The 17,754-nt window shown below is 45.9% G+C and overlaps 1 protein-coding gene across 6 annotated transcripts in view; it reads right to left on the bottom strand.

Annotated features, from left to right (window-relative positions):
• The window catches only part of ANKRD11 (ankyrin repeat domain 11), an 899,251-nt gene that overhangs the window by 178,615 nt on the left and 702,882 nt on the right, over positions 1–17,754 (bottom strand). For 5 of the 6 annotated variants that reach the window (XM_029608601.1, XM_029608602.1, XM_029608600.1 and 2 more), the window contains one exon: positions 6,796–6,999. In XM_029608601.1, coding sequence (XP_029464461.1) covers positions 6,796–6,999 — 204 coding nt within the window. The remainder of the gene's footprint in view (positions 1–6,795; positions 7,000–17,754) is intronic. The other variant, XM_029608604.1, reaches the window with a different exon arrangement.

Here is a 17,754-nt window from a genome sequence, read left to right as displayed (position 1 = left end):
ACGCCTCGGCCTGTAGTATGGACGTTTAGAATCTTTTCTTGGGAGTCTTCTTGATGGTGCTTGAGACTCCTGAGGAACAGAGGATAATTGTTTTAGAGTTTCTGAATGCTCTTTTAGCAGAGAAACCGCTTCCTTAACCTTATCTCTGAAGAGATTGTCTCCTACGCAAGGGAGATCAGCCAGTTTCTCTTGTATTTCCGGTCTGAGGCCTTGAGCCAGGCCCATCTCCTAGCACTTATACCTGTGGCCGATAATCTTGATGCAGTCTCAAAACTGTCGTATGTTGCACGAACTTCGTGTTTGCCCGCCTCTAGGCATTTATGTATTATAGAAGAGAAAGAATCTTGGACCTGCAGAGGGAGAGTTTCAGAGAGTTCTTGCATCTGTTTCCATAAGTTACGCTGATATTGCGTCATATATAATTGGTAAGACACAATCCTGGAAAATAACATAGATCCCTGAAACATCTTCCTGCCTATGTTGTCCAAGAACTTATTGTCTTTCCTGGTGGAGTCGAAGAATGAGTCTATTCTTTTTGATTTCTTTTGTGCTGACTCAACTACTACTGACTGGTGAGGTAGTTGAGTCTTCTGGAAGCCTGGGATGTGTTGGACCAGGTATGTTGCGTCGGACCTCTTATTTACTGGAGGTATGGAGCAGGGATGCTCCCATAATCTGTGTAACAATTCCACGAGGACTTCATGAACTGGTATTGCTAACACCTCCTTAGGTGGGTCCACGAACTGCAGCACTTCCAGGGTCTTTTGTCTGGTTTTTTCCTCAGAATGTAGCTGAAAGGGAATGGTGTCAGCCATATCCTTGATAAAGTTGGAGAAGGATAGATTCTCAGGAGGGGATTTTCTTCTTTCCTCTGGAGGAGATGGTTCCGAGAGGACTTCCTCTGAAGAGGTATCAGTGCCAGGATCATCCCATGTATCAGGAGTATGCGGTCAAAGAGGCATAGATGGCATAGGCTCCTTTGGTATCGATGGCATCGATGGTTGTTCCCTAGGTTTCGACGGGAACAATGGGGAAAGTGGTGGAAATGGACGTGGAACCCCCGATGGACCTGGAAGTGGATCTGGAATCGGAGACCCTCCTACAATATCCTCTCCCCTCGGTGTTGGCATCGGCACTTCTTGAGGTTTCACCGGGATGGCACCAATGAAAGTATCTAATTTTGCTAAAATCGGCGCAAAAAAAGATATATCGGGCATCGGCATCGATGGAGTCGGTGGTATCGGTATTGGCATCGATGGAACCAGTGATGGAACTGATACTGGCGATGGCCTCGATGGCAGATTCGGTGCTGGCATTGGAGGCATAAGAACATAAGAAAATGCCATACTGGGTCAGACCAAGGGTCCATCAAGCCCAGCATCCTGTTTCCAACAGTGGCCAATCCAGGCCATAAGAACCTGGCAAGTACCCAAAATCTAAGTCTATTCCATGTAACCATTGCTAATGGCAGTGGCTATTCTCTAAGTGAACTTAATAGCAGGTAATGGACTTCTCCTCCAAGAACTTATCCAATCCTTTTTTAAACACAGCTATATTAACTGCACTAACCACATCCTCTGGCAACAAATTCCAGAGTTTAATTGTGCGTTGAGTAAAAAAGAACTTTCTCCGATTAGTTTTAAATGTGCCCCATGCTAACTTCATGGAGTGCCCCCTAGTCTTTCTACTATCCGAAAGAGTAAATAACCGATTCACATCTACCTGTTCTAGACCTCTCATGATTTTAAAAACCTCTATCATATCCCCCCCTCAGTCGTCTCTTCTCCAAGCTGAAAAGTCCTAACCACTTTAGTCTTTCTTCATAGGGGAGTTATTCCATTCCCCTTATTTTGGTAGCCCTTCTCTGTACCTTCTCCATCGCAATTATATCTTTTTTGAGATGCGACGACCAGAATTGTACACAGTATTCAAGGTGCGGTCTCACCATGGAGCGATACAGAGGCATTATGACATTTTCCATTTTATTCACCATTCCCATTCTAATAATTCCCAACATTCTGTTTGCTTTTTTGACTGCCGCAGCACACTGTATCGACGATTTCAATGTGTTATCCACTATGACACCTAGATCTCTTTCTTGGGCTGTAGCACCTAATATGGAACCCAACATTGTGTAATTATAGCATGGGTTATTTTTCCCTATATGCATCACCTTGCACTTATCCACATTAAATTTCATCTGCCATTTGGATGCCCAATTTTCCAGTCTCACAAGGTCTTCCTGCAATTTATCACAATCTGCTTGTGATTTAACTACTCTGAACAATTTTGTGTCATCTGCAAATTTGATTATCTCACTCGTCGTATTTCTTTCCAGATCATTTATAAATATATTGAAAAGTAAGATCCCTGAGGCACTCCACTGTCCACTCCCTTCCACTGAGAAAATTGCCCATTTAATCCTACTCTGTTTCCTGTCTTTTAGCCAGTTTGCAATTCACGAAAGGACATCGCCACCTATCCCATGACTTTTTACTTTTCCTAGAAGCCTCTCATGAGGAACTTTGTCAAACGCCTTCTGAAAATCCAAGTATACTATATCTACCGGTTCACCTTTATCCACATGTTTATTAACTCCTTCAAAAAAGTGAAGCAGATTTGTGAGGCAAGACTTGCCCTGGGTAAAGCCATGCTGATTTTGTTCCATTAAACCATGTCTTTCTATATGTTCTGTGATTCTGATGTTTAGAACACTTTCCACTATTTTTCCTGGCACTGAAGTCAGGCTAACCGGTCTGTAGTTTCCCGGATCGCCCCTGGAGCCCTTTTTAAATATTGGGGTTACATTTGCTATCCTCCAGTCTTCAGGTACAATGGATGATTTTAATGATAAGTTACAAATTTTTACTAATAGGTCTGAAATTTCATTTTTTAGTTACTTCAGAACTCTGGGGTGTATACCATCCGGTCCAGGTGATTTACTACTCTTCAGTTTGTCAATCAGGCCTACCACATCTTCTAGGTTCACCGTGATTTGATTCAGTCCATCTGAATCATTACCCATGAAAACCTTCTCCATTACGGGTACCTCCCCAACATCCTCTTCAGTAAACACCGAAGCAAAGAAATCATGTAATCTTTCCGCGATGGCCTTATCTTCTCTAAGGCATGTCGAGTAACACATCCCTAACTTCCTGGCGGATATATCCATCCAATTCCGCCAGAGCAGCTATGGGGGGAGGCAGCGAAGGCGATATCGGTACCTCCACAGGGCCCTGTGAAGGTACGGTTCCTGGCACCGATATCAGTGGGGATCGCCTCGGGGTGGAAGGTGTCGGCATCGCATGGTCTCTCCAAGGTTTCTTTGATGCTGATTCAGGATCCGTCGATGGACCACTGGTTATCGGATCGGTCTCGGGATCATGAGGCCTCCGATGTCGATGCTTCTGCTTGTGCTCGGTGCCCTTTTCGATGATCGTCTATTTTATCGAAGACTTCGACGGGGTTGGCGACGGCCGATCTCCCGCTTCATCCAGTCTTCGTTTTTTGAGGACGACCTTACGTATCACTCCAGCCGGAGATGACTGCATGGACGTCGATGGCATTAGTTGTAAATGGAACAGGTGCTCCATTTTCTCCATCCAGAGTCGTCTGCCTTTCGGCGTCATCTCGGCGCACTTCGGGGACGTCAAAACGTCGTGTCTTTCACCAAGACAAAGAACACACTCTAAGTGTGGGTCCGTAATGGACATGGTACGGTAACAAATCGGGCATTTTTTAAAACCCGAAGCCATTGTAAAAGTCAGACAGCCATCGACAACTTCTAAGCTGATATATATACGATACGGAACAGACAGAAAAAAAGAGAAAAACTTATCGCGATGGTAAAAAACGGGAGACCCCTACGGTGTCAAAGTTTTTCGGGTTTTTAACAAACTTTTTTAATATGCTGAAAATCACCACACAGGAATCCTAATAACCGCGAAGCTGATGGCTTCGCGGAAAAAAGAAGACTGAAGGGAGACCCCTGTGGCTGAGAATATCATAGCATGTCGAGCATGCTCAGTGGGCACACTGTGCCAGTCAAAAGTTTCTAGAAACTTTGACAGAAGGTTTTCCGGAATAGGGCTCCATCAGTGACGTCACCCATATGTGAGGACTAGCATCCTACTTGTCCTGGGATAAAGTCTGCTCTTACATTGTCTTTTCCTCATGTGTGTGAGGCCAAGATCATCTGGAGATGCACTTCTGCCATTCCATAAGCTGATCTATTTCTTGCAACACTTGCTGGCTCTTGGTTCCTCCCTGCCAATTGATATATGCCACAGTCGTTGCATTGTCCGACTTTACCCGGCAAAGATTAATATCAGAGATAGATGTAGGAACACAAGATGAGTAGCTTGTGTTACTCATCTTGTGAATTACCCAGAAAAGAGATATTGGTAAATAGGCGGAATAGAAATAAACAAATATATAATTAAGACGACAGAAGGAGAGAGGAGAAATGGAAAATGAATCCTGTAAAAGAACGACGACCAAAGAGAGACCAGGATTAAATTAACTGCTCACACAAAGGTAGAAAAGAAAACAGTTTATTTTCAGTTTAAAGAAAGAGGAATATATCAGTTTTGGGAATGTGCATTTCTTACATCTTTGTATGTTGCATTTCTATTTCTCCCATGGTGCACTGCTCATAAAGAGTAGGGCTTCCTGTGGTTTCCATTTCGGTTTTTGTCTGCATGTTTCTGTTTCTAATTTGTAGGCTCTTATTTTGTATTAGGCAGTGCCAGCCTGTGTTATGCTTGTATGACAGCACTGAAGGTTTCTGTTAACATGTGCATAACCCTTTGCCTTCCTTATTGCAGCAGCAACCAGAAATCTGATAGAAACATGCAATATACCCTTTTAATCAGCATTCAAAATAGAATTAAACATATAATTAATAGTTGGTGTGCCCATCATTAAGTTTGCAAAACAGCTTTAAAACAAGCAGGGTATCAATGCAACAAATTTTGAAATAAATTGGAATAATTTTCCAAATTTAATAAGACCAATTCCAAATTTTGACGCAAAGTTTCGGTGGAATATCAACACAGACCACTTTCCTTCAACATTAAACTCCACATTATCTTTAATAATGGCACCTATATTTTCGGCAGTGTTCGAGTCTGGAGCGTTTCCTGTCCAAACATCTTACCGCAAAAATCAATGCCAGTTTCTTTAAGCAGCAGTTGTGTGGCATTGGCTCGCATGCAAAGCACCTTACCATGGACAAAAGGTAGCTTCGCCTACTACAAAAACAATTTCCGGATCACTCAAAAATGGAACAACATTTTTAGCTAAAATCGTATTTCAAAAATAGGCGCCATCCCAAAATTCCCCACGTTCTTTGATTACCCACAAAATTTTATTTGCTGTGAACATGACAAAAAATAAATAAAAGCACGGTTTCTGACAATTTGGCAATAGTGTTCCTTGTCACTAATTTCATTCAAAGTTTCTTTTATCAAAATCAATCATTTTGAAAATTTGGTTTTCGAATTGCCCAAATGAAAAATCTGTTGGAAGGCGCTAAATGAAGGAAATCCTCTTCATCCCAATTTTGTAACCAATTCGCCAGCCAAAGATGGGTTTTGGTTTTCAATGATTTTGAAATGACATTAAACACCTGGATACCAGACTGACTCGATAACGATAAACTGTTCCTCTATCAACCTTTTTCCTCCTCTCATCCAAAATCGTTCATGCCACCTGGTAACAGCTTTTTTTTCTGCTTGTTGCTGGAATTTTCAATAATTATTTTGCTTTCTTGAGAATTTTGGCAGTCATCAAATTTCATAAAATACTCAGTAGTTTTGCCACATGTCCTCTGAATCCAGCTTTTGTTTCAACCTAATTTTTCAGCAATCCAATTTTTTGTAATAAAGGTTGCTCCTGCATTATTGTGCTTCACGAAATGCAAATTACTTAACATGGTCAATTAACACTTTTTTTCTATTGTACGTTCTGGCCATAAATAATAAATGTAAGTAAAGTGTAAGGTACTGTTAATCTACACATAAGCTCTATCAATTATTGGCCCTTCTCTTTGGAATATGCTTCCTGAGAATTTGTGACTTGTGCAGGATTTTAAAGTACTTAGAAAGCAGTTGAAGACTATTCTATTCTGTAAAGCATTTCCTAAAGAATAAGTGACTATGATTGTTTTAATGTTTTTATTTCATTTTATTTTAATGTATTTTGTGGAATCATGATAAAGGCAAAAAGAGCAAAGGCAACAGGGGAGGATTCTTCAGGTTCATTAAGAGGCCAAATTTCAGTAGCCTGTGCTGTTGGAAGGTATACGTGTCCTTTGTATCTGATTTTCAAACTGCCTACAACATAGGCATGTACAACATGCTCACGTACATTTGCATATATTTCTCTGAGTGGCCAATTAGGAAAAAACAGCATGTGTACATTTGAAAATCCAAATGTATACGTGCTTGTTCCCTTGACCTCTCTTCCTGGATCACATTTTTCAGAATGGCTAAGGTATATGCATTGTGAAAGCCTGTGCATACTTTTGCCCACTCAGACCATTTTCAGCTGGAGCATTCTATCCAGGTAAATGTCTGAAGAATGTCCTCTAAGGGTCCAAATGAATGGCAGTGCCAGTGGAGATCATGAACCCTCAAAATTTAATGGCTGAAGTAGGTGATGAGAGGAAGGAAAAAATAAAATGGAAAATGCAACATTTAATCTAGAACTCTCATGGCTCTCTATAATAAACAACTGTGTTCTGATTACAAAAGTTTCTTCCTAAAAGTGACTGCAAACTCAGGATAATCCTACCTGCAAAATCTTTAACGTTGACATCAGCTCCCTCATTTATTAGCTCTTTAATTCGCCGTGTGTCCCCTCGAATAGCGGCTCGATGCAGACGAGTTTCTCCACGCTCATTTCTTTTGTTTACTTTATCTTTGGTTTTGGAGGCAGAGTTAGGCGTTCCCTTCTGACCGACTGTAGACTGAGGAGGATGCTTTGGTGTTGTATCTACTGCATGTAAAGAAGCAAAACAAAGATTGTGTAAGTCATTCAACAAGGCAGGGACCCTTAGAGGGAGCTCTTGCCTCACCTATGAGGCACTTTGCCAGGCTCATGGTTTCTAAAGAAGAAGAAATCCATAAGCATCTGCTTATAAATACTTAGATCAGCTTAACTTGTATAAGTTCACACATGCAGTATAAGAATCACAGATCAATGCACTAAACAGAACATCCCCCCCACCCCCATCAAATAAAAAGTAAAAGTAGTTACTGAAACCTATCCTAAAGGTAGTCCTGCATTGTTGACAGAGGGAATCAGCTGGAGTGTGGTGAAGATAGGACTAGTGATTGTTGGAGGGGGACGGCATTTCTACTAATTTGTTTTGGTCATCTTCTGGGATCATGTGAATTTTCAAGTCCTAATATATGGTCACATTAGCTAAATGTTGGGGAAACCCTGAGCTAAGTGTTAGAAGTCCTGCAGGTTTTAGTCTCAAGGTATACTAAGTCCATAAATATCTTCCATAATATTGTCAGAAAGCGCAGTTGCTTACCTGTAACAGGTATTCTCCTAGGATAGCAGGATGTTAGTCCTCATGTGAGCCTTTGTGAGGATTCAGACAAAAGGCCCACCTTTCGCTACACTTCCTCGCCACAGCAGTGCTACACGCAACTCGCAACTCGCAACCAACATGCTCGTACTCCTCCCGCCTCGGCCTGCATTTGTCCAACTTACATCCTTCTACGTCTCATCCATTTAAGTCCAGCTCTCATCCAGATCCTGATTTCATCCATCTACTTCCAGCACTCATCCAGCTCTCATCCATCCACGTCCAGCCATCTAGCACTCAGCCAGCCTCTTCCATTCACGTCTAGCACTCATCCAGCTTTCTTCCGACTGGCAGACCGCAGACCACACGCCACGCAACGACCTTCGCGCGCCCCTCATTACAGCCCCTAAGGACTCCTTCACACTCAATCACTTTTCCCGCTCAGTTAATTCTCTATTAAGTGCTCCATCCCTCTCAGCTAACACTTCCCGCAGAGACTAGCCTCATCCAGCCATCATCGACTCTCCTTCGTCTTTATTCTTTGGGGCCTCAACTATGATCATGTTCCCTATCCCCATCATCAAAAATCTGTACAATAACCGAAAAAAACGTCCTGACCCTACACTCCCCCAACTTAAGCGTCTGATACCAATTATGACATCCCCTTTCACTCAATTCCTTGGGCTCTCCTTATTCTCACTAACACTCTTTAACGCCCAATCAATGTCGAAAAAAACACACTTAATCAACGACTATCTCCTGGACTCACAACCGGATATATGTACTATCACAGAAACCTGGTTGAAACCCACAGACCTAGCTCTTATAAATCAACTACCACTCCACCTCTATGATATCTATTCAATACCTAGACCTAAAAAAAGAGGAGGGGGGACTCTGCTTAGCTGCAAAAAAAGAGCTGAGACTATCCCTACAGATCTCGATACATACCTCCCATCTGGAGGTTGCCCTCTTTAGCTCAAAACAGCTCCAAATTTGTCTAATCTACGCTCCGCCCGGCATCCTAGATTCGGATCCATCTCCATTCATTGAGCTCATTGCCAAACACATCAAAAATGACACCCCAGCAGTCATCTTGGGAGACTTTAACCTTCACACTGATGCGATCCCCCTATCCTCCAACTGCGAAATGCTACTATCCTCCTTCAAGGCTATGGGATTCTCACAAATCGTTAAAAGTCCCACACATAAAGCGGGGCACACACTGGACCTTATATTCATAAATTCCGGCCTTACACTATCTTCCCCGCCTCTTTGCTCCCCTATCCCATGGTCAGACCATCTAATGATCACAGCAGATTTCTGTATCAATGACAACCCTGTGTCACCAATCACCAAAACCACAATTCATTACAGGAACTCTTGCTCCATGATAGACCTTATCTCCCCATCTTTCATCGGAACTCACTAACCTCGACCTTTCCGACGCAGAAACAGCCATCTCTACATGGCAGAGCATCACAAACAAGGTGGCAGAAAAACTATGCCTCTTAAAAACTAAAGAGCTCGACCCATCCTGTAAAAACAAAAAACCATGGTTCACTCAAGAACTAAAAATCATCAAACTAGAACTGAGAAAAAAAGAACAAGCATGGCGAAAGAGACCATCTAACATTACTCTAAATGAGTACAAAACCTGCATGCACAGCTACAGAAACAACATCCTTCGCACAAAGAGAGATTATTATGCACACAAAATTCACAGTTTTGCCTTCGATGCCAAAGCACTGTTTTCATATGTATCAGAGCTCACAAAACCCACTTCACCAGTTATCCCTGACGACCAAGCTCAATCCAGATGCTCTGAACTTGCACAATTCTTCGAAAACAAAATCCTCAAGCTAATAGCACCTCTGGCTACATGTAATACAGAACCGCCCCCTCTCTACTCCTCCCCCCTTCAGCCAGAAAGCAAACCTAGAATCCTTCAAACTCACTTCCTCACTCGAAATTGAATCGATTCTCAAAAAGATGAAACCTTCCACTCATCCGATAGACGCCATTCCATCTAAATTACTACTCACCATCCCAAACATCATTGCGAAGCCCTTAGCAGAGATCATCAACCGCTCGCTAACACAAGGACTTGTACCAGACACGCTGAAACTAGCCACTCTCAAACCTCTCCTCAAGAAACCCAACCTGAACCCTGCAGACCCAGCCAATTTCCGCCCCATCGCTAACCTACCGTTTGTTGCCAAACTCATGGAGAGAATAGTTAAACAGTTGTCGGAATTCCTAGAAGACCACAAGATTCTCACAACAGCCCAATTCGGATTCCGCAAATCCCTCAGCATGGAATCCCTCTTAATCTCATTGATGGACAGAGTCTTCTCCGGCTTGGAGAAAAAGACCCCCTACCTCCTGGCACTTCTCGATATATCTGTAGCTTTCGACACTGTAAAGCATTCTATCCTCATCAACCGGCTCTCAGACATAAGCATCTCAGGATCAGCCCTTGAATGGTTCAGATCATTCCTTAACAATAGGACAAACAAGGTCAGAATAAGCAACAAGGAATCACACCCGGTCAAGTCCACTCTTGGAGTCCCACAAGGAACCTCCCTCTCCCCAACCCTGTTTAACATTTATCTTCTCCCACTATGTCATCTGCTTTCAAGTCTAAAGATCACACACTTCATATACGCCGACGACGTCCAGATCCTGTTGCCTATCACTGAATCTATCTCAAACACCATCAATTTCTGGAACAACTGTCTACAGTCCATAAATTCCCTCCTCACTAGCCTTAACTTAGTTCTCAATACTGCAAAAACAGAACTTATGCTGATCACCCTGGATGACAACTGTCAGGCTGCCAACAATCTAATCACACCGCTAATGATCTCCCCCACTCACGTAAGAGACCTTGGCGTTACTATTGACAATAGGCTGAATCTCAAAAAATTTGTCACAAACACTACGAAAGAATGTTTTCACAAGCTACACATATTGAAAAAGCTAAAACCTCTCCTCCACTTTCAGGACTTTAGAACAGTCCTCCAAACTATTCTATTTTCAAAAATTGACTTTTGCAACTCTCTGCTAATTGGCCTCCCAGCTATCACCACCAAACCATTACAAATGCTGCAGAACTCGGCTGCCAGGATCCTAACCAACTCTAGTAGAGGAGAACACATCACACCTATTCTAAAGAACCTACACTGGCTCCCTATTAAATTTAGAATCATATTCAAAGTACTAACCATAACCCACAAGACCATTCATTCCCAAACTTCGCTAAATCTAAGTGACCCACTTCGTCCCCACGCATCATCGAGACCAATCAGATCCAGCTACTTAGGCACCTTATATGCACCTTCAGCCAAGTCATCACTCAAGAAACGTGCATTCTCGACCGCCAGCCCCTCTCACTGGAATGCCCTTCCCACAGGCCTTCGGCTAGAAACTTGTAGTCGGACGTTCAAAAAGAAGCTCAAAACTTGACTTTTCACAAAAGCCTTCACTTAAAGGTCTCTCCCTCAGGGTCAGATTCACGATGATGCGAGATGTCCGACGCCATAACCATTTAATCTTATAATTTAATCTCATTATTTCCCCACAAGCTGTATGTTATAATGCATTCATGCTTTTCAATTCTGCTGTAAATCCAAGTTTGTTGAATGTTTATGTTTATTTATATTTTGTATATTTATACTTATATTTATAATAATTTTATTTTATTTTAAGTTGTTCGCTGCTTTATTATAAGTTCATACGAAGTTAGCCCTGTTATCTCTACCCTCTTGTCTGATGACAAGAGGGTAGAGATGACAAACCGTAAGGGCCAGCGCCTGGAGGTTGGGCTGGCACTGGGTGCCCTGATTCTGTGAGATGAGGTCGGGAACCGTCCCCAGCTGCATGGGCACCCACACTAACAGGTCACGCAGGAGTGGGTACCAAACTTGTCGGGGCCACGAAGGTGCCATGAATATCATGGTCCCCTTGTTTTGCTGAAGCTTCAGCAGAGTTCTTGAGAGGACTGGCAGAATGGGGTATGCATACAACAGGCCTCTCCCCCAGTGGAGGGGTAAGGCCGTCCTCCGGCACCAGGGAGCAGAATTTGCTCACCTTGTGGTTGAGTGGGGAGGCAAAGAGATCCACATCTGGTGTACCCCACCGGTGAAAGAGTTCGGCTGCTACCTCCGGGTTGAGGGACCACTCATGGGGTTGGAAGGAAAGGCTCAGGCGGTCCGGCAGCACATTGAGATGGCCCGGCAGGTAAGTCTCTGAGAGCGACATGCCCTGCGACAGGGCCCATGTCCACACCTGCACCACCTCGTGACAGAGGAGGAACGAGCCTGTGCCCCCCTGCTTGTTGATATAGCACATTGCCACTTGGTTGTCTGTCCGAATAAAGACTTCCTTGGACGACAACCAGTCCCTGAATGCCCACAGGGCATATTGGATTGCCCGAAGCTCCAGGAAGCAGGTTTCGGAGGCAGTCCAGAGACCTTGTGTGTGGATACCGTTTCACATGGGCTCCCTAACCTTGAGGGGAGGCATCGGTAATGAGAACTACCTGAGGCGAAGAGGGCTGGAAGGGAAGCCCCCTCTCTCCAGGTTCGATCGATCCTCCCACCAAGAAAGAAATGCTCTGAGAGGATCCGTGACCAAGAAGGATGCCACGAGATCCTGGGAAGCCTGCCGCCACTGGGTCCATTGTAAATTCCTCCTGAGGAGGGAAGCCAGAGGGGGTCACATGGACGGAGGCCGCCATGTGGCCCATCAGGCAGAGCAGAAGGCGAGCTGTCACCCTCAGACTGTTCCGGGCAAGGGTGGCCACCAAGGTAAAGGCGACTGCCCGGTCTCGGGGCAAGAAAGCTTTCGCTTGCACAGTGTCCAGCCTGGCGTCTATGAAGTCTTTGGGGAGACGGAAAGAGACACTTGGGGAAGTTTATGACGAACCCCACCATCTATAGCGTCTGCACCGGCAAGGTCAGAGCATGCAAGGCTCCGGAATGGGAGTCACTCTTCACCAACCAGTTGTCCAGGTAGGGGAACACGTGCACCAAGTAACGCCTGAGGTAGGCGGCCACCACTGCTAAGCATTTGGTGAAAACGCGGGGTGCCAATGCCAGGCCAAAGGGCAGCGCTGTGTACTGGTAATGTGCTTTCCGCACCACAAAGTGGAAGTACTTGCGGTGGCTGAGGACAACTCAATGTGTGCATAAGCTTCCTTGAGATCGAGGGAGCAAAGCCAGTCTCCTCCGAGGAGCAGGATCAGCGTGCCCAGAGAGAGCATCTTGAATTTTTCTCTTACAAGAAACTTGTTCAATGCTCGGAGGTCAAGGATGGGGTGCAAGCTGCCATTTCTTTTTGAAACGGGGAAATACCTTGAATAGAGCCTCGACCCTGCTGATGGTGAGGGACCTGTTCCACCTCGCCCGCCGCAAGGAGAGCATTGAGCTCTGTCCGAAGTATGACCTGATGGATGGACGAACCTCACGATGGACATGGGGGAGAGGTCTCTGGGAGCTGGCTGAAGTTTAGACGGTACCCATAGCGAATAATGGTAAGGACCCAGCAGTCAGACATGATCTTTTCCCAGTGATGGTCAAAGGCAAGGAGCCTGCCTCCCACTGGGGGGTCCGGTGACTGACTTCCGCTCCTGCGCCGCCACTCAAAAGCCCATGTGGCCAGGGCTTGCTGGGGGGGCTGGCTAGGGCCTGGGCACCCGCAGCTGGAGAGAGCGGCCTCCGGATCCGGTGCACGAGCGCGGGAGGATACTACTTCCTTTGCCGGTAAAAGGGCTTCCAGGAACCTGGTCTAGAGGATTTCCTGGCCGAGGATGGGCCTTTGAGGCACTAGTGGATAGCTGTTGAAGGGTATCATGATTGTCCTTCAATTGCGCTACTGTATCCCAGATCTTGTCCCCAAAGAGTTTTTCACCTGTACAGGAGAGGTCGGCCAGCCTATTCGGCACCTCCGGCTGGAGGTCAGAGACCCAAAGCCACGCCATTCTCCTGGCGCCAATGCTACCTTTCGCTATGCAGGTCACTGTCTCAAAGACATTGTAGGTGGATCGCACCTTGTGCTTCCTTGCTTCGAGACCCAGCAAGGCAATGGCTGAGAGGGCCTCGCTGTTGATGAGGCAGGCCTTCTGCGAAGTCATGGACCCGTTTCCAGAGACTGTGGTTATATTGGGTCATACAAAGCTGGTAGGCAGCAAGGTGGGCCACCAGCATGGCACCCTGGAATACTTTTCTGCCCAGGGCATCAAGCTCCTTGGGATCACGGTCCAGCGGGGTGGAGGCATGAGTGCCGGGCCTTTTTCAGAGCAGACTCCATGACCACCAATTGGTGGTGGTGGTGGGGGGTGACTTTTCTCTAACCCCATGGCCTGTTGCACCAAGTAGTTGATGTTGGCCTTTCTGTTAACAGGGGAGATGGAAATGGAGTAATCCCACATGGGGAGGAGGAAGAGGACCTTAAAAATATCGTGGATAGGGACTGCCACGATTTCCTTAGGAGCGTCGAAGAACTGGAGTACTTCCAGCATCTTATGTTGCGCATTCTCCTCCGTAAGCAGTTGACAGGGAATGGCTTCAGCCATGGCCCTGACAAACCCCGCAAAGGACAAGTCCTTGGGTGGCGATCGGCGCCGTTCCCCCAGTGGAGAAGGCTCCGAGAGAGGGTCGTCCTAGTACGAGTCCATGAAGTCGACACCCCAAGGGTCGTAAGGGCCGTACTCCTCACTGGGACCAGCATGCTGTGGGCGGGACCCTGAGGGGTATCAACCCTGGGCTCCGACAGCTTCGGAGGCCTCGAGAGCACCATAGGCATCGAGGGGACTGGAGGCCGCAGTAGGCTGGAGGGACCCAGCAAAGGCTCAGGGAACTGTGGGCAAGGAAACATACCAGCTGCATCTTTCTCCTTGGAGGACCCAAGAACCGGTATTGCTCCGGTGGAGGGCATCTGTGGCCATTGGGATACCGAAGGTCCCTTGGGCACCGGCCACATCTAAAGGGCGCCCAAGAGGACATCCAGACGCTCTAGCAGTGGTACTAACATTGATGCTGGAGGCTCAGGCACTGGTATGGGGACCGGTGGCACCAGCAGCAAAACGCTTTGGAGCACTTTTGTGCACCCTGCAGTCCAACTGCTCCTGAAAATCGAGCGTGGCCAGGACTGATGAAAGGGGGGGGGGGGGGGGGGGAGAGGCATCATTGGCTCTTCCTCGGTTCTCCGAGGTGGCACGGTGCTCAGCACCGGTGTCAGTGGGGAATGCCTAGGGCTACCGGGGGCATCGGAGGATGGGCCTCCCGATGGTCGGTGCTGCTTCGATGCCTTTCCGGAACCATGCGTCGATTGTGAGATCTTCTTCGGTGCTTGGCCTGATCTTTCCCCGGTAATGAGGAGGCCAACGATTCTGATGTCCTGGAGAGCGGGGAGATAAAGGATCAATCCCTGTCCCCTTGATCTCTGGAAGCACTGATGGAACAGACGCAGGAGTAGAAGGAGTAGACTTTGGGGCCCCGAAAGGTTTCTCCATCTTCTCGAGGCACGCCCGACGCCCTTTGGGTGTCATCTGGTTGCACAGACGGCACCCGCGGACATTGTGTGAGGCCCCCAGGCAGAGGATATACACCATATGCGGGTCCGGGATGAACACTGTCCAAAAGCACCAAAGAAAACCGGTTGAAGAAAAAAAAACAAAACAAAACACCTGGCGTGCAGTGGATAATGGCGGTCACTGTGAGGCAAGAAGTCGGGAATTGACCGCAAAGTTCTAAAAAAGGACAGGGAAACAACCTACCGTACCGAGGAGGCACAGACTGTGAAAGGGGATCTGATGAGAAATCCAGGAAAAACACTTGAAAATTATCGAGAAAAACAAAAAATTGAGGCGCTGCACCTACTGTGTGGCAACTGCACAGTGGAAAAGAAGAGATTGAACGGGGACCTCATGTGAACATGCGGATAAGCAGTGTGCTGATCAAAGCTTCTACAAATTTTGACAAAAATTTTCCATGCTGGGCTCCACCGGATGATGTCACCCATATGGGAGGACTACCATCCTGCTTGTCCTAGTAGAATGTCAGATAATGTTAGCATGACAATTTTACATGTGTTGCTAAAGTAATACATAAGTAATACATATAATAATTAAAATACAAAGAGAAAAAATTACAAAATAGTAAAGACAGATAAAATTACAGGTTGTAGAAAGGACAACAAGGACAATTCCCGGATTTTGCTGCTGGTCTATATTGTCCCTGGTCAAATTGCATTTCTGGCCTAGTAGTAAGAGACATTTTGCTGATATAACTGTTTCCCCAGACTATACAGAGTTTTTCAGGCTCATTCTTCTGTAAGGCGAATATGATCTTCTCTCGGCTTTGGGAATTGTGCATCTCCGATCAGGAGGAAATGCATTTCTGTTTCTATTTCTCCAGTATTTCACTGCATACAGAGTCTGGGTTTCTTGGGATTTCCAGTTCAATTTTTGTCTGCCTAATTCTAATTTTAGACTGTGGTAATTTATGATGAAACAAACTACTGCTAATTTCCTGCCAGACCAGGAAAAAAAAACCTTAAGAGTTTTTTTATTTCCAAATCACCAAAACCTGATGTAGCCAAAAAACTTAATTCCATAGTTATTAACCCAGGAATAACAATCTCAACATCAAGATCATAATTAGACCAATTACCTTCAGAGTGGGTAACATATTTGCTATTGTTTTCTGAACTTATCAGACAGAGCACTTGATTGCTATAGCTTCCCTGAGTGGGTTCTGGGCTGGTTTGGCAGGACTAAATGAAAGGAAATTAAAGGGAAAGTTCAATTTCTCCTTCCTTACTGCCCATGCCAGACCAGTTCAGACAAATGGAACGTAACCAAACTCCATCCATAACAAGCAGGAGGAAACCACAATTCTCAGGTCTCCCGTGTCCAAGATGTAGCCTCTCTCAGCCTGCACACCCACACTGAGGTGCTTAGAGCACAGATGCAATGGAAAGCAAAGTTGCTTACTTGTAACAGGTGTTCTCCTAGAACAGCAGGATGTTAGTCCTCACATGTGAGTGACATCATCCGATAGAATCCGGCATGGAAAACTTATGTCAGTTTCTAGAAACTTTGACTGGCACACTTAGCATGCTCAGTGTACCACTATCCACACGGGGTCTCTTTTCAGTCTCTTAAGTAGATCACGAAAAAAACCCAAAAATCCAGGAGAATCCAGCTTTGCTGGGTGGTGGGCGGGTTTCCTGAGGACTACAACCTTGCTGTCCTGGGAACACATCTGTTACAGGTAAGCAACTTCACTTTCTCCTAGGACAAGCAGGATGGTAGTCCTCATATATTAGTGAATTCCAAGCTAAAGGCTAGACCGGAGACCAATGGGACCAACAGACACCAAACTAGGTGCCAACGGGCACAACAACAGAGGTGCTGTTTTAACATCAGAAACAGCCTGAACTGAAAATAGGGCCATAAGTAGGAAGAGTTGGATTCACAGCTGAAAAAGATTTCTGAGGACAGACTGGCCGAAAATATCATCACGACGGCTGTCCTTGTCTAGACAATAGTGAGCTGTGAAGGTGTGGAGAGAACTCCAAATCGCAGCATGCAGATCTCCCCCAGAGGAACTGTATACAGGTGGGCCACAGTAGCGGCAATGGGCCTAACAGAATGAGCCATGATGTGGCCGCCCCCAATTGCAATTCCTCTTGGTCATAGCATAAGACGATGCATTCGGCTAGCCAGGTGGAGAGAGTCTGTTTAGCCACAGCCCTACCCAGCCAGCTGGAGTCATAAGAGACTAACAGCTGGGCGGATTGCCTATGGCCTGCTGTCCAGTCCAGGTAGAAGGCTAAGGCCCTCTTACAATCCAGTGTGTGCAGCACCCTTTCTGCTGTGTTGGAATGAGGCCTAGGGGAAAAAGTGGGCAGGACAATGGACTGGTTAAGGGGAAATTCAGTAACCACCTTCGACAGGAACCTAGGGTGCGTGTGCAGGACCTCCCGGTCATGGAAGAACCGTGTGTAGGGCGGATAAGTCACCAAGACATGCAGCTCACTGACCCTGCATGCTGACGTGATCACAATCAGGAATATGACCTTTCAGGTCAAATGCTTGAGAGCAAAGGAGTGCAGGGGCTCGAACGGCAGATTCATCAACTGGGCCAACACCACATGTAGGTCTCGGGACACTGCAAGGTCCCTTAGAGGAGGCCGCAGTTGAAGCA

The sequence above is a fragment of the Rhinatrema bivittatum genome, chromosome 7 (genome assembly GCF_901001135.1).
Source record: "Rhinatrema bivittatum chromosome 7, aRhiBiv1.1, whole genome shotgun sequence".
Taxonomy (NCBI): Eukaryota; Metazoa; Chordata; class Amphibia; order Gymnophiona; family Rhinatrematidae; genus Rhinatrema; species Rhinatrema bivittatum.
Note: the sequence above shows the minus strand (reverse complement) of the source record. Positions and strands in the feature narration are given on the sequence as shown.